Source organism: Danio rerio, chromosome 3, assembly GCF_049306965.1.
Source record: "Danio rerio strain Tuebingen ecotype United States chromosome 3, GRCz12tu, whole genome shotgun sequence".
Lineage (NCBI taxonomy): Eukaryota > Metazoa > Chordata > Actinopteri > Cypriniformes > Danionidae > Danio > Danio rerio.
Window position 1 is genome coordinate 8,971,057 of NC_133178.1, and position 22,075 is coordinate 8,993,131.

Sequence of the window (22,075 nt, forward strand, 5' to 3'; positions counted from 1 at the left end):
TTCAGACTTTTTCAGGCCTAAAATATTGTTTTTAAAAAATTAAGGCCCTCTGGACACCCTGTTAAAATTTAAATAATAATGATTCACTGTATTTTGAAATGTCCACGATATCAATATTGTGCATGTTATCACAATATGTTGAATTAAGGCTGATTTATACTTCTGCGTCAAGTGACCGGCGTAAAGGCTGATTTATACTTCTGCGTCAAACACCGGCGTATGCTGAGGTGCTGACACATAGCCCTTCGCCGTCGCCGTCACTGACGTGCACCTCTCAAAAAATGTAACTACACGACGCAACGACGCGTAAGCTCTGTGATTGGTCGGCTTGGTAGCGCTGACGAGTCTGGGCGGGACCGAGAGTCGCGCGAATGGCGCGAGGGATTGTTTACAAGTGTGGAGTCCCGTGAAGGAGCTCCGGATGGAAAGTTTTGTTTTGTGTTTACCTCATAGTTAAAGTTGTTGCACGTCCGCCGGTTCCTGCCTCAAAATGAGCGAGTTTGAGCCACTTGTACATCCCGGAAGTGTTCAGGAAAAGCAAAAAAGCAGTGAAGAAACTCGACACAAAGGAACATTTACACCTCACTGCCAACTAGTGTTTCGGAAGTGTTAATGCAGACCAACAGAGACAGCGCGCAGAAGTATAAATGCACAGCCACGCACGTTGCATGCGCCGTGGGTTACGCCGGTCACCTGACGCAGAAGTATAAATCAGGCTTTATTAGATATCAGCATATATACCTATATAGATATCTTTATCTATATTTATCTTTTATAAATATCACTTACACCGGCAGGCCCATCTCTTTAGCTTTCATCACCAGGAAGTTTCCTGTCCTGGAGTGTAACTGACAAAAAAAAATTAAACAATAAACTTGAGCACAAGCATACCTTAGGAGTGACAAGATTGATGAAATTAACATTACTATAATTTACAGTCATTTAGTGGCTGGATTCTTCTTTTATATTGATATCAATTTTTATATTAATAACAATTTTTATATAATATTTAAATATCGAATTTTTTTTTTTTTTTTAGTTTTGTACTTGATGTTTTTTCTCACCTTACACACATAAGCCACCACAAGAGACGGATCTCTAGTAACTTCTTTACCCTCTGTGGAAAAAGAAATGAAAATAATGACACACATCAAAACTGCATATGTTATATGCAAAGGGTGCCAAAAATGAGATACAAACATGTAAATGATTGCTGCACTAGAAAATCTCAAGATATTTATATCATCTTTAAATGCAACCAAAATTATCCCTTAATTATTATAACATTATTGCAAAAAATACATTTATTTAACTCTGTATTTAAAATAGATTAACACAATAAAACACAACAAACTCACTCACTTTATTATTATTATTAGACAAAACATCAATCTGTAATAAACATGATTGCAAATGTTTTAAATCTGACCCAAACAAAGCACATTGTACAGATGCAATAAAAATATTTCACTTTGTTGTTATTGTTATCATCACCATCATGAATGCATTTATTGTGATTATTTAGCTATATTACAGACAAATAAAAAAGACTGAATGTACTTTAAAATTATCAACCAATAATAATAATAATAATAATAGTAAAAATAATAAAATAAAAAATAACAAATAAAAATAAACCAAATAAATACATGCATGAATGCAAATAAATAATAAAAAATAAATAACACAAGTAAAAATATATAATAAATACATAGTAATATTAATAATAGAAAATTATTTTCTATAGGCATTGTGTATGTTCATGTGTACATGTGTGTTTGTGTGCGTGTGTATACTAAAATGATTTGAAGCCATGAAGCTCTCCATATGCTAAAATAGGTCTTCTGCATGCAGCAGCTGGTAAAGTGAGGGCTGTGAGTGCGTTTAGTGCTATGAGTGTATTTCTCTTGCCTGGACTGGTTGATCTTCTCCTGGTGTGGATGCTTTGATTCTCCTCCTGATCCTCCAGTATCCTGAGCGCCCCCTGCTGACTGCTGTGAGGACTGAAGCTGCGTGGAGAACACCTGCCAGACTCAGCTTTCCGATCGGCTAAAAAACACACAGCAAAGATGATCTCACAGCTACATGTGGGAATTCAAATTCTGTGCAGCTGGCTGGATACTGGAGTCTAGGTGAAATAGACAAAACCCCTGCACAGTGGTTATTTAGCAAAGGCCTATACATTCATTGATTTTCCTTCGGCTTAGTTTCAATTTTAAAGGTAGCCACAGTGGAATGTTTTACATAGCAGATGCCCTTCCAGCAGCAATCCAGTACTGGGAAACACTCATACACACTCATACAATATGGCCAATTCAGCTTATTCAATTCACCAATAGCGCATGTGTTTGGACTTTAGGGGAAACCCACGGCAACACAGGAAGAACATGCAAACTCCACACAGAAACGCCAACTGACCCAGCCGGGGCTCGAACCAGCGACCTTCTAACTGTGAGCAAAGCAAATAGTTTTGCCTGGATGAATACAAACGCTGCTTTGTAAATGTTGAAAAATGTTAGTCTTGTTTTTTTAATCTGCCACTATGCTGACACACAGGCATTTGTAGCTCTGCCCTCTTTTGAAAAGAGCACAATCTCCTTTAAATTTAAAGCCGCAGTCACCAAAATGGCCCAATTAGGATCAAAGCCTCAGAAGGGTCAGATTTAAAGAGTATAATAATAATAATAATAATAATACATTTTATTTATAATGCGCTTTTCTCAGTCCCAAAGCGCTAACAGGCATACAAGGCAAACAAAGCAGAACAATAAAAACAGTCAGAAAATAAAATAGAATAAAACGACCGCAATAAAATATGAATGATTCAATATAATTGGATGATAAAAAAATGACAAAAATAATCAATCTAAGTTAAAGCAACGGTAAAAAGGTGAGTCTTATGAAGTTTCTTAAAAAAATCCAGAGAAACAGCATTCCTGATGTTGGTGGGTAGGACGTTCCATAGCTTAGGCGCACTGTACGGAAAAGCACGACCACCTACAGTCTTCAGTTTACAAGCGGCTGATACAGCAAGATTGCAGATGAGGAACGAAGACTGCGGGTGGGAGTGGCCAGAGTTACTAGGTCCCAAATGTTATCTGTGATGTTTAAAACATGATCTGTGATGTTTGAGCTAAAAATTCTCTCTCACACACACACACACACACGGGACATCAGAGACTTCTTTTACATCTTGTAAGAAGGGGCATAATAGGTCACCTTTAAAATGTTGAGAATGCTGTAAAACTACGGTGAGACTCACAGAAGAGAGGAATCTGGCTGACGGTCATGGTTTCGTCTTTATACTGAGGCTCAGTGTAAGGCCTGACAGCTGTAAAAATGAAAGACAAAAAAAACACATCACATCAGCTCAGCTGTGAGAATACAGAAATCTAATATACACACAGATAGAATAAAGATAACAGTGCACTAGTAACCTAGTTTAATGTCTTCCAGCTGTCCTGAAAACACTTTAATGGCTTTTAAAAACCTGTCCTGAAACAGAAGAAAAGAATTCATTATGATCCCCCCTTTATGTTTAAGTTTTATTATTTTGGTGTGAGCAGGGTTTCCATGCTTTCAGCAGACTCAAGGACTTTAAAGCAGCATTCATACCCAGCATATGTAACACTACGAAAGTCCTTACTGCACTTCACATTTCACTTGCACCTAATATTGACATTAAAATCTTTGACCGTTGTGAGAAGTCACATTCAAAGAACTTTAATAATATTTCTTAAAATGAATGCTGGTGTTATTCAAATGCAGTTTCTGAAAATTAGTAAATTGTGCATAATTTGTCAGTGGTACTGTAGAAGAATTACATTTCAGAAATTCTCTGTTTTTTCATTCTGGTTTTGACAATCGGGTCTAATTGTTGAAATAAAACCATTAACAAATTTAATTTCAGATTTAGTTCAAGCATTTATAAGGACATGCTTATTTTTAAGTACTTTGCATTCGTCCTTTATTCAACTTGTACTTTAGGGAAGCATGGGAACCCTGTCTGAAAGACACAAAGATGCCAAAAGGCAGATGTGTAATGGTGTGTTGTTTGTGTGTGTATCTGGTACCAGTTGTGGAGGTCCAGACAGCACACACTGATGCACTCCTGTGTCTTTGAGAGTCAAAATCATGCCTGTAAAACACAAAAGCACACTACATAAACATAGAGTACAGGAGACGGCGTGCGCAAGTAAAAACTCCATTTGTTTTGCTTGGATTAATTTAACTTATTTTTACAATCATTCATTTATTTTCTTCTGCTTTTCCAGGGCCAGGTCGCGAGGAAAGAAGTCTCATGAGAGAACCCCAGATTTCCCTCTCCCCAGAATCTTCTTCCAGCTCCTCCGAGGGGATCCCCAGGAATTCCCAGGCCAGCAAAGAGACACAGTCCCTCCAGCATGTCCTGGGTCTTCCCCGAGGCCTCCTCCTGGCCTGGAACACCTCCCTAGGTAGGCATCAAAGAGGCATCTGAAACAAATGCTCAAGCCACCTCAGCTGACTTCTCTCGATATGGAGGAGCAGCGGCTCTACTCCGAGTTCCTCCCGGGTGACAGAGCTCCTCACCCTATCCATAAGAGTGCGCCCTGCCACCCGGCAAAGAAAACTAATTTCGCTTGTAACTTATTTCCGCTTGTATCTGAGATCTTGTCTTTTCGTTCATGACCTAAAGCTCATGACCATAGGTGAGAGTAGGAACGTAGATTGACCAGTAAATTGAAAGCTTTGTCTTTTGGCTCAGCTCCTTTTTTACCACAACAAACCAGTACATCGACCGCATTACTGCTGCACCAATCCGCCTGTCAATCTCACGTTCCATCCTTCCCTCATTCATGAATAAAACCAAAAAATACTTGGATTGATACTTGACTTCTCATCCATGACCTGCCACCTTATCGTAGTGGAGGGGTTTGAGTGCCTGAGTTTGGATTCAGTGTGCAATAAGCTTGAATCCAAAATGTTCATCTGTATTTTACACATGTAAAAAATAAATTTGATGTAACGATGCATCAGTCATATTGACACACTGCCTCTGAAACTTTTGTCCATCATAAAAATTTCTAAACGGGTTTGTTTTGTTTCGCTTTTTGCATCCGAAAAAGCACTTTGAGAGGTGTTCTGACAGTTCAGAGCCACCGAACAAGCAGAAGGCTAAATACAGAATGCCATCATTTGAGCTAAAGATAACAAACACAGAGCATAAAAAAAGACAGAATGTGTCAGACAGTTGAGAACCCCAATATGCTGGATTCACTGACTGGCACACCACTCCCCTGCTGCTGTTTTGGGTGTGTGTGTCCATACATTTGACGTACTGCCCACATTCATTATAATAGAAAGCATGGTCCACTTCTGACCTGTTGCTTCGACACGTCAGCACGGCCACCATCTATTATAATGTCTGTAGGTGCTGTCAGTCTCTGTTCAGGGTTTGTTTACATACGTGAATGTGTAAAGCATCACAAGCAATGCATCAAAATTCCACTGATTTCCTAAAATAAATGCTGCATTTGGGGATAATACAGCTGAGCTCTTTGATAATGAGCTGAACTCTAATTCCTCCTTTTGTTTTTTCGTAATGGATTAATTAATATGCAACAGACTCAGTGTGCAAGGTTTGTTTACATGACAAATTTTTCCCATATATAGTTGAAGTCAGAATTATTGCCCCCCCCCCCCGAATTATTAGCCCCCTGTTTATTTCCACGCCAATTTCTTTTTAACAGAGAGTAGATTTTTTTCAACACAGCTCTAAACATAATAGTTTAATAACTCATCTCTAATAAATGATTTATTTTATCTTTGCCATGATGACAGTCAATAATATTTGACTAGATATTTTTCAAGACACTTCTATACAGCTTAAAGTGACATTTAAAGGCTGAACTAGGTTAATTAGGTTAACAAGGCAAATTAGGGTAATTAGGCAAGTTATTGTATATTGATGAGCTGTTCTGTAGACAAGTGGCTAATATTTTTTTACCTTAAAATGGTTCATAAAATAATTTCAAACTGCTTTTATTCTAGCCGGAATAAAACAAATAAGACTTTCTCCAGAAGAAAAAATATTATCAGACATACTGTGAAAATGTCATTGCTCTATTAAACAAAATTTGTGAAATATTAAAAGAAAACACCAAAAAATTATAATTGGGGCTAATAATTCTGACTTCAACTGTGAATGACTACTATTACTGTGCAAAGACCTTTATTATATCTTTTTAATATAGTTAATAAATAAATAAATAAATAAATAAATAATGTTGATTTCTCTAGCACTGGGGAAATAAACACTTGAAATGCCACAAAATAGCATCAGTAATTCTCTCACCTGATAAACCGCCGACCGTGTCCCAGCTCATGCGGGTGAGGAAGATGTTGTCCAAGCGTGCAATTTTCAGCCTGGATACAAACAAAACACATCAGAAAACATGCCATATGAGCACAGAAGTGGCTAATTAGAGGCCTTTGTTTTGCCTCTGTGAAAATCAGCGAATGCCCAAACGAAAACTCCCATTTTTACACAAATTTTATGCACCTTTCCTCTTTCCCTCCCCCGACACTCCCACCTAAACAGAGCTGAACCCACTTTCCTGACTTTTCCCAAACTAGAGGGGTAAAAACACCCTGCTGAACAGGGGCGTTTCAGGGCTCTTTAAGGATATTTTAGCTCATACAAGTTTGCAGGATGACAAAAAAAATAGTTTTCAAACAAACGGTATGTTTATTACTATATCTAGATATGTTTATGCACAAACAATAGTCTAATGTAAATTATAAAAGCAAAACATAACATAAAACGTAAGCCTTTGGCCTTTAAATTGGCCCTAAATTAAATTCACTAACAAAAATCGCATTATTCACACTGATTGGTGAATAAGGGGAAAATAATATAGGCTATTACAATTTAACACTTGCATGTTATTTGTTATGCTTTATCAATCAGTGTGAGGATTGCTGCTGGCAGAGAGTAATAATTTGTGGAGAGATGTTTGACAGGGCAAGACGCATATCATAGTCGTGCACAAAGCTGATCCCTCACGTCTTCTGACATTGTTGCAATGCATCGTTTGACAGTATTAATTGATAACGGTATCTTAGCCAGTTGTTTTGATTTATCCTCTCCAAATAATTTCTGTTCAATCTCTGGTGTGCATGGCAAAATCAAAGTTTCTGCAATTGTATGCCCATTCTTTTAAGCTGTGTAGGATATTTTTTTAAACGTTTCTTGTCAGTAGCTCTGATATCCGGTGTGTGTCAATTCTTTTGCCTCAAAAAATGCTCTGGGCTTGTGGTAGTATTGGGGATGAGTCAAACGTCTTATTAATTTGGAGGGTCTCATGCATTCATTACCAAGACCATTGGCGCAGATAAAGCTCAGTGGCTGGGTCAGGGACTCTTTACATCGAGAAAATGGAATAAAACAATAGTTCAGGTAACCATCTCGGTATTTTCTGCATTTTGTGTTTCCAGTATTGCAAGCGCTGCGAAACTAAATGTTTGGAGCTTCCTCACTTGGGTCATTACTAGTAGATGATGAAGATGAATCAGTGAGATTTTTTTGTTTCCACTTCTCTTCTCCATCTACACAACATCTTCAGGATCAGTCATCCAGAAACATGGATTCTCCTACCACTGCTATGCTGATGACACCCAGCTATGACTCTCTTTTCACCCTGATGATCCCCCAGTTCCGGCTCACATCTCAGCCTGCCTGTCAAACATTTCACACTGGATGAAAGATCATCATCTTCAGCTGAACCTCGCGAAAACAAAAATGCTTGTAGTTTCTGTCAACCCGACTCTACACCATAACTTTTCAATCCAGATGGATGGGGTAACCATTACTGCATCCAAAATGGTGAAAAGCCTTGGAGTAACGATTGATGACCAACTAAACTTCTCTGACCACATTTCTAGAACTGCTCGATCGTGCATTCGCACTCTATAACATCAGAAAGATCCGACCCTTCTTATCTGAACATGCAGCTCAACTCCTTGTTCAAGCTCTTGTTCTCTCCAAACTGGATTATTGCAACTCTCTACTAGCCGGGCCTCCAGCTAACTCTATCAAGCCTCTTCAACTGCTCCAGAACGCAGCAGCAGCACGAGTGGTCTTTAATGAACCTAAAAGAGCACATGTCACTCCGCTGCTCATCCATTTGCACTGGCAGCCAGTTGCTGCACAGATCAAATTCAAAGCTCTGATGTTTGCTTACAAAACGACCACTGGCTTTGCTCCTTATCTGCTCTCACTTCTGCAGATGTATGTGCCTTCCAGAAACTTGTGTTCAGTGAATGAACGTCGCCTCGTGGTTCCATCCCTAAGAGGAATGAAATCACTTTTCCGAACTCTCGCATTCAATCTGCCCAGTTGGTGGAATGAACTCCCTAACTGCATCAGAACAGCAGAGTCACTCGCTATTTTCAAGAAACGACTAAAAACTCAACTATTTAGTCTCCACTTTCCTTCCTAGTCCGCAATTGCCACTCTGGCTATACCACTAACTGTAAAAAAAAAAAAAAAACTAATCTTACATTACAAATGCTTCCCTTCTTAGACTTTACACACCTGAAACTTGCCTATAGCACTTCTTCATTGTTGCTCTTATAGTTGTGTAAATTGCTTCCTTGTCCTCATTTGTAAGTCGCTTTGGATAAAAGTGTCTGCTAAATGACTAAATGTAAATGTTTCCAGGGGATAAAATAACTGAGGCATCATGATCGTTCTCCTAATTGTCCATCGCAAAAAAAAAGAAGAAAAAAGAAAATATAAAAATATGAAGCGACCCCTACACAGAGCTCACTGAGGCCCACTTGTGAGGTGCTGATATTGAGGGTGGAAAACAGTAGAATATGCTGGACTTTCTTTGCTAGCTTTCAGCTTGACTGTGTAGTTGAGAGCCAGTTTCAATGTCCTGTTGTAAAGTGACATTTCTCCTGCTGTCGTATATAAACTTTTAATTGGAAGTACTGTCTTAATCGATTAAAATGGGATTATTGGTGTCCATGTAAAAGTATTCAATGTTAGTGTGTAAGATCTTACTTGTGCTCCTGCATCAGTCTCTGTGTTCCTTCACCACAGTTAAACAGATACCTGTGCATAAAATACATCCGTTAACACTCTACAATCACTTACATTAATAGTAGTACCAACAATTCAGCATGACATACTGCTTACCTTGTCAGAAGTCAATTTGCATCCAAATACGATTATAGAAATATTTATATAAAACAGAAATACATGTTTAAGTTAGTTTAGAGCAAATGTCTAATGCAAATGTAACCCAGGACAACTAAATATGCGAGTTTCTTTCATGACTGACCATTAAATATTATTTATTTGATCCCATGAACAATCAGTTTGAGTACCATTCTGTTTGTATTATTAATATGCATTCCTTTATTAATTCAGTCCCATTAGGGTTAAGGAAAACATTATTATGGTTTGTTTTGTAAACTACTGATGACATTACTCACAACTTGTATTAAAAACACCATTTGCGATTGTAATTGAGTTTGTTTTCTTTAATCGCAGCACATTAGACTCATTACACAGTTTATTTCACGTTACCTGTTAAACTCGGAGAAGACATACAGAGATGCGCCATTATCTCTGCTTCCCGCGCCGACCACCTGCACATATACGTTGGCGGGACCGTGGTTGTCGGCCTGTCGCCGGTTGTCCCGGGTTTTCAGGGGTCTCCGGGTCTCTTTGAGTGTTTTGCTCCTGCCTGAAGTGTGTGCGTCCATCAGAAACACTGATAAAGACCGGCGGAGGCGCGCTAGCATAATACATAAACAATATAACGCGCGGCTACGAGGAGCTGAGCATCTGAATCTTAATGTCTGGCCAATAAATAACACGAATGTCTCTAAATCGGGCTGTCTGGAGAACAGCGGTTTGAAGGACTCACGTGTGTTGATGCTGTGAACGCACACACTTCCGACGCGCGGTGATGACGTCAGCGCGTACGATGGTGGAAGGACGCACGTACCTATTAAAAAAGTCTTAAATTTTTCTTATTTAATAAATGCTATTAAAGTATATGTAAACGTTTTTAAACAAGCAAATTGAACAATTAAATAAATAAGAGCACCGAAGTAATGTTCTGAAGTAAACATATTTCTTATTTTTCTTCCTAATTTGTTTCGTTTCATCATGTTGGAGATAGTTGGGTCTGTCAGTCATCAGAAGGCGGTTTTTATGCCATCATTGGTGAAACACTGCTCTCTGCAGAGCCACTTGCGCTCCAGCGATAGGGAGCTTGAGCTCCCGCTCCTCCTCCTGTAAGCTGTTGGTTTTAATGCGTACACCCACCCCACCCATATTTTGCATATTTATTTATTTATTTGTTGTTTTATTTATGCAGGAATGTATGTATTATTTACTTATTTATTTATATATTTACATATTTATTTATTTATTTATTTTTTTATCGTTTTGCAGGTTTCGTCCTCCTTACGGAGACCCGGAATGGACGTGATGGTGGGGGGAAAAACTGGGTATATGAGGGAAAAAAAATTATATATATATATATATATATATATATATATATATATATATATATATATATATATATATATATATATATATATATATATAYATATATATATATATATATATATATATATATATATATATATATATATGTGTGTGTGTGTGTGTGTGTGTGTGTGTGTGTGTGTGTGTGTATCGTAGCCAGCCTGGTGAAAGGGGTGGTTCTTTTTTTCTCAAAATGTGGACCTTTTTGCAGTTATACGTCTCAGTTTCTATTTAACTATGAGATTTAAATACTGTATTTTAGTGATTTTTTTTGCTGAATTAACTAGTCAGATGTTATCATAACCACACTTTTGATGTTTAAAATGAAAAAAAGTCTAATTTTTAAAATATAAATTTATTACATCATATATTATTAGGGGAAAATAGGAATCTGTTAAAGTTTTAAAGTTTAAAAAAACTGTAGCCTACTCTCATTTATTAGACAAAAAACAAACTGGCCAGCACATTCAACTGTCCTCAGTCACAATTTGGCCATTTCAAAAAAACGTAATAATAATAATAATAATAATAATAATAATAATAATTTTTCAAGTCTCTTTAGTAAAAAAATAATAATAAAGATTTGAAAATTCCTGGATATCAAAAATAGCCAAAATGTATTCAAATTAATTTAATATGTTTGGCTTCTGGTGCTTCACACCTCATTGCTCATTTTTATTTCAGAAATAAAGTCCAAGATTTAGAATAAAGTTACCTTACCTGTAAAATGTTTTCTCTGTTTAAAAACAATACAGTAGTGAAAGAAGACTTGTCTTACATCAGATTATTGTCCCACCGAAGCAACAGCCGACAGAGGATGCGTTTGGTCTTAAAGCCTTTCTCGATGGATTATTTTCACTATTTATGGCAGAGACAGATTCTGGACCTCTGTCAGTGAGGGGTTGGACTTCCCAACCACCCTAAACCCCCCTGGCTAAAGGCCTGAAAAGTTAGAGCACGTTTTATGCTTATAGTAAACATGTTTTAATAGAATTTTGACGGTAAAAGCAAACCTACAGGTGTTTCATGCGCAGGTCAGATTTTCTCCAGGTCATAATTTATTTTATTTATATTAATTCTGTCTATAAAATGATTATACCTGTCCAGTTTCACCTGGAATGCATCCCAGATCACTTTCTGAAGTGGTTTGAGTGATCGGATTTATATCAGATCAGAATAAAACGAATGAAGTGAGCCTCAATAACACAGACATGATTGTATATTGAATATAAATATGTTACATTAGTTATATAATAAATATAGTATATAATATTAAATAACGTAAGATAATTAAAAGGCCAAATGTTGGACCTTTTGGCCGTGGGGGTGGTTAGTAGCAAGTAACATGCTATTAGGTTATGTGACCGCTAGATGGCGATCTTGGATAATAAGAAGCTTACCACCACTAGGAGTTTATCAGAGGATTGTATCCTAGCCCGACTCACTTTCTGTTCTTATGTCCCGCATCTGTCTTTAATTATATTCATGTCTCCATATTCTACGGCTTCTAAAAATGTAAAAATATATATTCGATATATTTAATATGTTTTTGTCCACCGACAGCAACTCACCATGACGGAGATTCACGAGTCTCCAATGAGATGTGCTCTTCAGCGCTCACCATGACAACGAGACTCACAGCAATGACATCGCATTGTAAACATTTGCATATGCATTCCTATAAAGCTCGTCGGTTGTCTCTCAGCGTTGTCAGTTCGCTCGGTACTTGTACTTGACCAAGGTGAGTTCAATACCGACGGTACGAGTGGAGCCACGCCAATCCCAACAAGTCCGCTTCGCGAATCTTCACTCGGGCCCGTCTGTGCTGTAGTTCCTTGGAGTTTCCGTACATAAACGCAACAGCCTCAGGGAAACACGGGAGGCCGGTAGTGGGTCCCCGCTGCGAAGGTTATGGTGGGTGGGAGCAGCGGGGCCCACTCATCATCTATTTTAAACTATAGTTTCAAACTTTAGTTTACTATAGTTTAAAATAGAAACCATGGTAACGGTAATGTTTTAGCTGTATGTCTGGCTGTTGTAATGTTTTGCTTTGTTTTTCAGCAGAGCTGTTGCGCAAAGGAGGACTAACCGTTGAAGACAACCGATGGTTATATTCACGAGGGCGCGCATAATAATGTTTCCGGGCTGTTTTCTGAAAGTTTCTCTTGTTTAGATAAGTTTGCAGGTCAAACAAAATAAACTATACTCTTTCTAAACACCTGTCTTGTGTTTTATTTGTCCTCTACAGCAATACACTGTCATATAAGTCTGTTGAATGCATTTGTATGCAATGGTTTGACAATAAAGTAGTCTAACAAATAAATGTTTTGTTATAAATGTACCTTCATTAGTCAACATTTGGCGTAATAAAAAGTTAATCAAAAATGTCCTAAGACATAATGATAATAACTATTTATTATTATTCTGTACGTTTAAAACAGAATGTACTACATATTTAACATGTCATGAACCTACTGTTGTTCAAAAATCTGCTTAATAAAAAATGTCCTAAGACAAGAATGGGTTTGTTTTAGTTTTATGTCAAACTACTGTAGGTTTTATTTAGATTGAATACAGCAGTTATAGCCTACCTATAATATAACATTGGTAGGGAGTTATTTTAATGACCCAAATCAAGAAAAGATTCTCTTACTCAAGTACTTCTAGCTTGCAAAGGTCAAATTTAAGTATATGAAATACATTTTCCAACAACGCAATGCAGTTGTGTGTGCAGGAGATTGTCTTCAAAAACATTGTTGTGCTGGTTGAAAGTCTCTTCATTTTATCCAACCATCCATTGTTCCAATTATCCAACCATCCATCCATCCATCATTCTATCCAACCATCAATCTATCGTTCCAACCATCTATAATTCCATCCATGCAACCAACCATCTATGTATTGTTTCAACCATCCATCTATAATTCCATCCATACACAGTGCATTCGAAAAATATTCACATCGCTTCACTTTTTCCACGTTTTTATGTTACAGCCTTATTCCAAAATTGATTAAATTCATTTATTTCCTCAAAATTCCACACACAATACTTTATAACGACAACTGAAATTGTTGCAAAAAAAAAAAATAAATAATTAAAAAAAATATATCGGAAAAATCAATGTACATAAGTATTCACAGCCTTGAACTACCTTCTTGAAGGGTGTAAAAACAGGGGTAGCGCATTTTTATCAGCTTTAAATGTCAATCGGAATGAACTACCACTCGAATAAACAAATTAAATATAAAAGTAATGAAATAGATGCACTGTATGCGTGTATGTATGCATGTATGTATGTAAGTATATCTATATATATGTATGTATGTATGTGTGTGTATGTAAGTATATATATGTATGTATGTATGCGTGTATGTATGCATGTATGTATGTATGTGTGTGTGTGTATACATTTATATATATATATATATATATATATATATATATATATATATATATATATATATATATATATATATATATATATATATATATGTATGTATCCATCCATAGATGCGGTTTACCAATCAAAACATCCTAAGCCAAACAATTTAAATAACAATTAATATAAATAGTGAATTAAGTAATGCTGACATTAATCACTTGGAAAAAAAAAATCTACAATACTCCCAACGCACTATAATAATATATCCATTAAATATAAAAAAAATAAGCATATATAAATTTAATAACTAAAAATTAAATAAATATAATAAAAGCATTTAAAAAATATGAATCATAAAAACTGCGATTATTAAAAAGTAGCAAAACTGGAGTCCTTTCCATATTCCTCAGTTTTATTTATAATATCAGCACATAGTCGTTGTACAGTGAGGATTACAGAAACCCCGGCCACCTCTGCATCATCATCATCATCATTCACCTTTTACATACAAAAAAAACACATGTTTATTATTAATATCACATACATGAAGAGGAGGGGGACCAGACACGAGCAGATTCCAGTACGGCGAAGGCTTCCCGAATCATATATTCCACAAGTGATTTCAGAAGTATAAATACAATTCCAGGCTTATTTATCATCTCTTTATTTTATATCTGTTTCTTTTTTTTCTTAAGTTTTTTTAAATCACTATTCTGCATCCACGAGAGAGATGACAGCGTGTGTGTTCTGTCAGTTACGTACGTGTGTGTAGGTGTGTGTGTGTGTGTGTGGGTGGGTGGGTTTATACGCTACACAGAAGTGTGTGAGAGTGTGTATGATGAGAAACATTAAGAGAGAGAGAGGGGCAGAAGGAAAGAGAGAGTTTGCTTAAGTTTGTTTTTACTCAAGTAGCTTAAGTACTTGTTTTTAAAGTTTCTATTCCTTTATTTTGACCTTTTGTTAAATTATTATTATGTATTTCTCTGCATGTTTCAAGTGTTGGCAATATTGTACTTTTACAGTCATGCCAATAAAGCAAGTTTGAACTATTTAATTGAAAGAGAGAGAGAGAGAGAGAGAGAGAGAGAGAGAGAGAGATAAAGAGAGATTCTTAAATGTTTTCTTTGTATAGTGATTATTCATTTTTATTTTCTCATTTACTTTCTATATACACTGAAAAAGCTTATTAATTGGATTTACTTATCTATTTTAAGGTAAGTGGTTGCAAACAATGTATATAAGCTGAATGTAAACAAATTAATTAATTAAAGAGCCCCTATTATGGGTTTTTGAAAATGACCTTCCATGCCGTGTGTAACAGCTCTAAGTAAATGAAAATATCTAGCTGAGGTTTAAAGGGTCACGAAACGCCAACACACATTTTTTGAGTGGTTGACAGTCATATATGTGTCCTACGCTGCTAAAAACACTATTAGGACACGTATATGTCACTAAAAAGTGAAAATTATTTCGAGTAAATTCGTTCTTCCGGATTGAACATTTTTGAAGCTGCGTCACGTGCATGAGATCTTCTAGCGTGTAGACTGGACGTCTGTACCTGAGAGTACTTCGTGACCTCTCTGAGTGTGCTGCATTCATTCATTAGAAAGACTTATCAAACCAATCGGCGCACTCTTTTGTGTGTGTAGTGCAACTTCATTAATATGCATGATAGCTTCGAAGACTGTTTGTACCTGTAGAGTGTTCAGACGGCAAAGAGACGGCACGTTGTGTTGCCAAAGCAAGTGAGAGAAGAAGCATTGTTTGGAGATACGGGTCGTCGGTGTTGCTTTTATAATTTGCTGCAGTGCAGGTTTTGTTTTCTTTTTCCCTCTATGAGAGCGCAGCTGGACTCACGTGTGGATCAGTGCACGCGACGCTCGACAGAAATACGTGTCTAGGGAACATTTTTTACCGAGAGCTTTTCTCATCTGGAAATGGTGAGATCCGGATTTGCTGCTCGTTCCAGTTGGTGTTGATTGTCCTGTCTCTACAGATTTGGTAAGTGAGCAATCAGTGGTCTTGTTTATTCAGTTGGTAAAGTTAGTTAATTTCTTCAGCAGTTCTCTTTCAGTGTTTAAAGATGGACCTTAGTTGTAAAGAAACTTGAAATAATGTTACTTTGTTTATGATTTTGAATTTATTTATTTTTATGTTGTGTTGTATTTTGTATACGGGTTGATTTGTTGAATAAATTAAGTTGTTTGGGGACTTTAATTATGACGTCAAAATTGCAGAGCTTACCGGATGTATAAATTGCGTATAGTAATGGATGAAAACAAAGTATGGAACGCTAGGTGAAACACGGTAAAAGGGGCACAGGTATGCGGTTGCTTCACGGATTCCTCCTTCATAAGTTATAGCTCCTAGTTTGAGGGAAAAATAAGGTAATTTGGTTTATTTGTTTAATGTTTAATTGTTGATGTTGGTATATGATGTTGATGTTGGCTTAGTGTTAATTTTCGGGATTTATTTGTGTTTGTTGTTTGTTTATTTTCTCTCTAGTTCTTACGGTGATTCATGATTGAATAATGCGAACAAATTCTATGAAGTGTGACCAATAAATGAATCGTGAACATCAGTGGAAGACTTAGTCATCCTTTAACCAGGACGCTACATTAGTCAAATGATTTCTAAGTTACTAAAGTTTACAGTACATTAATATCACTACAATATTATGGATTGAAAGATCTGCTGTAAACGCTGCTCTCTGAGGTGTAAACATGTAAACACCTTGATCAAACTTACCGTCGTGTAGGATTTTCACTGCATTTTGTGACAGGAATAACATACACGGCTAAGTTACAGAGAAATGCTGAGGGTTTTTTTCTCTCATTCGCCATGCGGTAACAAACATTGCATTAAAAACACAAGCTTCCAGCAGTTCCTCGAATCAAATATCTCGTTTGTCATGAGGGGCATGAATGAAATTCCTAAGTGAAAGTGCCAAACTGCAGTTAAAGTCCACCATTTAATAATTAGGCAAATAATTAGATTACTTATGTCAATGTAAACACAGTCACTGTCTTCGTACCCTACGTCTGTGTGTTTGTTTTGCCTCTGTGAAAATAAGCGCATGCTCAAACCGACACGTCAAATTTTTATGCACCTTCCCCACTTTCCCCTAAACAGAGCTGGACACGCCTACTTTCCTGACTTTTTCCAAAGTAGAGGTGTGAAAGTACCCTGCTGAGACAGGGGGGTTTCATGGCCCTTTAAATCTGAAAGTGCGCCATGTTTAAAACTATTGATTCTTTAGAGAAATAGTCAACTTAGAGTCGAATAAGCAAATCAAGTTGGGTTGGGATCTTTTGTTTAATCGCATCGACGTTGATACAGTACATCACCAAATATGTAGTTCCAGTTCCGGCAAAATGTGAACGCGCTTTCACTTTAGACACTAGCGGAAACGCGTGGGATCACCGTACTGATCATGACAGATAGAAATTTAGCTGAGGGGAATAAAGGGCTCAAGGTCATTTTCACAACAACACCACAGTATAGCCAACCTACTGCTGTGTTTGTTCCTGTCATTGTTATGATTTTTGATACAATAACCTACGCTGCAACGCGGGATTCGCCAACCGTTTGCTACTGAGGAGCAGCAGAGACTATAGGACTTTGTCAATAACTTTTACAGTTCAAATGGGCCCGTTTCTTCTTCCTACGGAGGAATTTTTTTATTAAAATTGTTGCCTCATTTTGTGTAGTTTGCAAAATATGTGTTTAATTGTGTGTTATAGGTTTGGCCCTGCGTGATTCTTCCTTTACCGATTTAAACGCGCTACTGATCCTCTGCTGTTTGCCTTTGCTAGGTCCACCATCAGCTGTTCCTCACACCCGCGGCTGGGTTAATTTTCAAAATAGTTAAATCTTTGCCACTGTGTGGATTAATACTGAATGTGTGTCGTTATTACTTGGGGTTAGGTTTAAGAGTAGAGCAATATGCTGGTGTTTAACTGCATTGCTTTATTGCATTCCTGCATTTGGCTCTCACATACTCTGTGCTGCTTCATATTGTAGCCGTGGTCTTTCTGTCTTGTGCTGAACGCAGTTGACCAATCGCAACAGACTGGGTCATCGCCGCAGATTAGCTTCGTGCTAAAGATCGATTAGGGAACAAATGAATCGCTGAACGATTCATATGGGAGTCGATGGGATTAGGTAAAAATAAACACGTATTATAAGACAATGAAAGTGTTTTTTGAACTTGCATGCATATCATCCTGTTGTTGGAGACCCCTAAAACCAAAATATGACCTTTTATTGCAAAATAGGGGCTCTTTAAATTGAATGGTACTATATTTAATTTGTTTGATTAAATTCAGCCCAAATAATATATTGTTTTCAACCACTTACCTTAAAATAAATAAGTAAATCCAATGAATATTTTTTTTCAGTGTAGTATACACACACTATAAGAAAAAATGCTGGGTTCCACACAATTCCTTTATGCTGTCCTGACACAAATCTTTTAAGTTAACTGATCAGATTTAAGTGGATTGAACATTAAACAATTAAGTTGTGGCCTCAAAAAAATAAAAACTGAACTGTGTTGTATCAGATGAATTTAAATAAGTATCTTGCACAAGCAGGAACAATATATTTGTTTTGAGTGCATGTACCTGTTTGCTTTATTATTTTACAGTTTTACAGATCTATTATTGTTTTACTCTTTAATGTATTGTATAATGTATTGTATAATTGCCACTAAAGCAGTTTTAGAAATTCAATTTGACAGAAAGACTAAAAGAAAGAAAAAAGACAGAGAGAGTAAATAGAGAGTAAAAGAACAATAGAAAAACAGTAGAAAAGATAATAAAAAGAGAGCAAAAGAAAAAAGACAGAGTAAGTAGAGAGTAAAAAAGAGAAAAATGCAATAGAAAGACAGTAAGAAACATAAAAATAGAGATTAAAAGAAAGAAAAAGTGAGAGATAATAAAGAGAGTAAAAGACAGAAAGAGAGAGCAAAAGAGCAATTAGAAAGACAGTGAAAAAGATAAGAGAGAGAGAGAAAAAAGAAGTAAATGGAGAGAATAAAAAAATAAAGAGTTAAAGAGGGCAATAGAAAGACAGTAAGAGAGAGTAAAAGAGAGAAACAGCACTGATTTGAATTATAAAAGAGAGAGAGAGAAAATAGAAAGAGTAAAAGGATGGAAAAGAGTAAAAGAGAGAGAAAGAAAGACTAAAAGATGGAAATAGTATTGAACTGAATTGTAAAATAGAGAGATTAAAAGAGAAAGAGAGAAAAAAATGGAGAGAGTATAGAATTGAATTGTAAAAAAGTAAAAGAAAGAAAGAGAGTAAAAGAGCAATAGAAAGACATTAAGAGAGAGTAAAGGGAGAGAGAAAAAGATAGAAAGTGTTGAATTAAATTGTAAACGAGAGAGAAATTAAATAGAAAGAGTAATAGAAAAAAAGAGTAAGAGAAATTAGAGTAAAAAAGAAAGAAAAAGAGCAATGGAAAGACAGTGAGAGAGTAAAAGAGAGTAAATAGAATAAAAAGAAAGAAAAAAAGAGTAAAAGAAAGATAGTAGAGACAGTGAAAGAGAGAGAGAGAGAGATTAAAAGTGAGTAAATAAGAGATTAAAAGAGAACAATAGAAAGACACTGAGAAAGAAACAGTAAAAGAAAGAAAGAGACAGTAAAAGAGTAAAACAAATTAGAGAGAAAAGTTCTTGCAAACATTAGAAGAACAGGAGAAGAGGCTTATAAGGACAGAATATAAAGCATATTCCAGAAACTCCAGGGCCAAACACTGATGCAATGAACATGATTTTCCTCCAGACCTGTCAGCCGGGTATCCAGACACCTGTAAAGAACCCTCCAGCTAAAGGTACCCGAGTCAGGTCTGCAGACCGGGAGACTTCACCAACCAATGAAAACTCAGTTACAATGGTGGTTCAGTTCTCATTAAACATCAAGCCTTCATTACAGACGGACAGATCAGTGCTGTTGTGTTGAACATGGAGATATTACAGTAAACAGAGAAAGAGAGAGAGAGACAGTAATAGAGTAAAAAAAGAGAAAGAGAGAGAGGGAGAATGAACTAAACACCGGATGATGTCAGATGCTCATTTCCTGGTTTAATACTGCAGTTGTGTGATGAAGCAGATCTGTAGACAGCGTGTGGACGTTCAGATGTGTGTGTGTGCGTGTGTTTATGTGTGTGTGTGTGTGTCAGTCCACGTACATCGGGGAGCTGGGAGACGGTGGCATCTGATCCAGGATCCTGCAGACGTAAGTGGCCACGTCCACCGAGCGCTCCTCGTACATCTGGATGAACGCATGTTTCTGACGGACACAAACAAGACGGAAGAGTCCATTACATTTCATCTGTGCGTAACGGGAGACTTTTAATCACGGCTGCTCAAGCCTGTTCCTGGAGATCTCCCTTCCTGCAGAGTTAAGCTCCAACCCTGATCAGACGCATTTCAACAAATTAAATAGGGCTGTTTCTCCATTCCAAGAACGCAGAGAACGGACTTGCATTCTTGTGAAGACCGGTCTTGCCAGGTGTCCCCGGAAGAACGTACTCAGGAGACCACAAGAACACAGAACATGCCCTGTGAGGAATGAGATGCTGCGTTCTTCCTGATGGTCACATGACCTTCATGTGTTTTAATGGAATATTATTTAAACATTACAGCATTCATACAGCGATTTAATGTTTACCCCCCTTTTCAATTTACATACTATGCATAAAATCATTATAAATATACATTGCACAATATAAATAAAGCAGGTTTTAATACAAATTTTAGCAAACAAACACTCTTCATGTGTTTATTCCTTTATGAAGATGTTCATGGTGATGTTTACATTCATCGTTTCATTTAGGGAAACTCCTGAGATAAATAAGTGTTATCTCTGAGCTCTAATAATATTCATTCATCTTCAGCCGCTTTTCCAGGGCTGGGTCACGGGGGCAGCAGTCTTAGGAGAGAACCCCAGACTTCCCTATCCCCAGACACTTCCTCCAGCTCCTCCGGGGGGATCCCGAGGCGTTCCCAGGCCAGCCGAGAGACATAGGCGCTCCAGCGTGTCCTGGGTCTTCCCCGAGGCCGCCTCCCGGTGGGACATGCCTGGAACACCTCCCTAGGTAGGCATCCAGGAGGCATCCGAAACAGATGCCCGAGCCACCTCAGCTGACTTCTCTCGATGTGGAGGAGCAGCGGCTCTACTCCGAGCTCCTCCCCCTGCTTTAATAATAAATCTATATAAAAGGCTGCGCTTCCCACCTCCAGTCACAATGACTTCTGGGACTTCTAGAGCGAAATCGGTGCTCAAGTCTGCATCGGAGCGTCCTCTATCAAGAACACATTAGGGAAGTTTTTATGCATCCTTCGTTCATGCGGTCTTGAGTATTGGAATTGAACTTTGGCGGTTGATGATGACGTTACACGAGGACACAAGATCGCTGAAGAACGCATACTGAGAAACAGCCTAGGACCTGGACAGCACTTGATAATTACAGTAAGGCGTGTATGATGTGGGTTGAAATCTGCAGGAAGGTAGATCTTCAGGAACAAATTTGATGACCCCTGCATATAACGAATTACAGATTCTTATGAAATAAAGCCTGGAATACACATGGACTTTTATTTTGAAATGTTAACATTTAAGACTAAATTTTTAAAACTATGTAGGAGATTTTTTATTGAACATGAAACGTTTTCAAGTAGTGAAATGATCCTGCTTATTGTACATAATTTCTGCAATCATCTCATTTGAGGTGATTATATGACATTGGCATTTCAGCAAGGGAGCCACTGTTTAATAATAATTTAACATATTAATATATTCTTTTATGAAACCATTACTTTTAATACATTTTGAAATTATCATCTTGTTAAAGCACATTATATTTTATCAAGTACAAACTGCCATTTGTAGCTGAAAAGAAAAAATAAAGCTGACAAATCTGCTACACTAATATTATTAGTTGTAATAATTGTAGTAGATTGATTGTTAATAGCAGCGGTATCAATATAACTCAATTTTTATTAAAAACTACACTCTCGGTCACTTTATTAGGTAAACCTCACTGGTAATAGGTTGGACCCACTTTTGCCTTCAGAACTGTCTTAAGCCTCCTTTCCATTGCACACGACAAGGGACAGACCGGAAGTCATTCATTTCC

General features: G+C 37.1%; 2 protein-coding genes and 1 long non-coding RNA gene across 9 annotated transcripts in view; 1 reads left to right on the top strand and 2 right to left on the bottom strand.

The window, feature by feature from the left end:
- elac2 (elaC ribonuclease Z 2) overlaps nucleotides 1-12,679 on the bottom strand; it is a 48,406-nt gene extending 35,727 nt beyond the window's left edge. The window contains exons 1-9 of one of the 4 annotated variants that reach the window (XR_012399085.1): nucleotides 9,578-9,936; nucleotides 9,050-9,100; nucleotides 6,335-6,405; nucleotides 4,074-4,138; nucleotides 3,438-3,495; nucleotides 3,263-3,331; nucleotides 1,912-2,049; nucleotides 1,065-1,117; nucleotides 790-848 (exon numbers count right to left, since the gene is read on the bottom strand). Coding sequence is in view for 3 of the 4 variants with exons in the window: in NM_001256204.1 (NP_001243133.1) it covers nucleotides 790-848; nucleotides 1,065-1,117; nucleotides 1,912-2,049; nucleotides 3,263-3,331; nucleotides 3,438-3,495; nucleotides 4,074-4,138; nucleotides 6,335-6,405; nucleotides 9,050-9,100; nucleotides 9,578-9,795 (782 nt within the window). In the remaining variant the exon portion in view is untranslated. 4 annotated transcript variants of the gene reach the window in all.
- LOC141381140 (uncharacterized) overlaps nucleotides 1-22,075 on the top strand; it is a 693,969-nt gene that overhangs the window by 82,326 nt on the left and 589,568 nt on the right. The gene's annotated exons all lie outside the window — the stretch shown is intronic.
- map2k4a (mitogen-activated protein kinase kinase 4a) overlaps nucleotides 14,324-22,075 on the bottom strand; it is a 46,490-nt gene continuing 38,738 nt past the window's right edge. For 3 of the 4 annotated variants that reach the window (XM_073938107.1, XM_005164355.6, XM_009299178.5), the window contains one exon: nucleotides 14,324-20,226. In XM_073938107.1, the coding sequence (XP_073794208.1) occupies nucleotides 20,113-20,226 (114 nt within the window). In that variant the 3' untranslated portion in view covers nucleotides 14,324-20,112. 4 annotated transcript variants of the gene reach the window in all.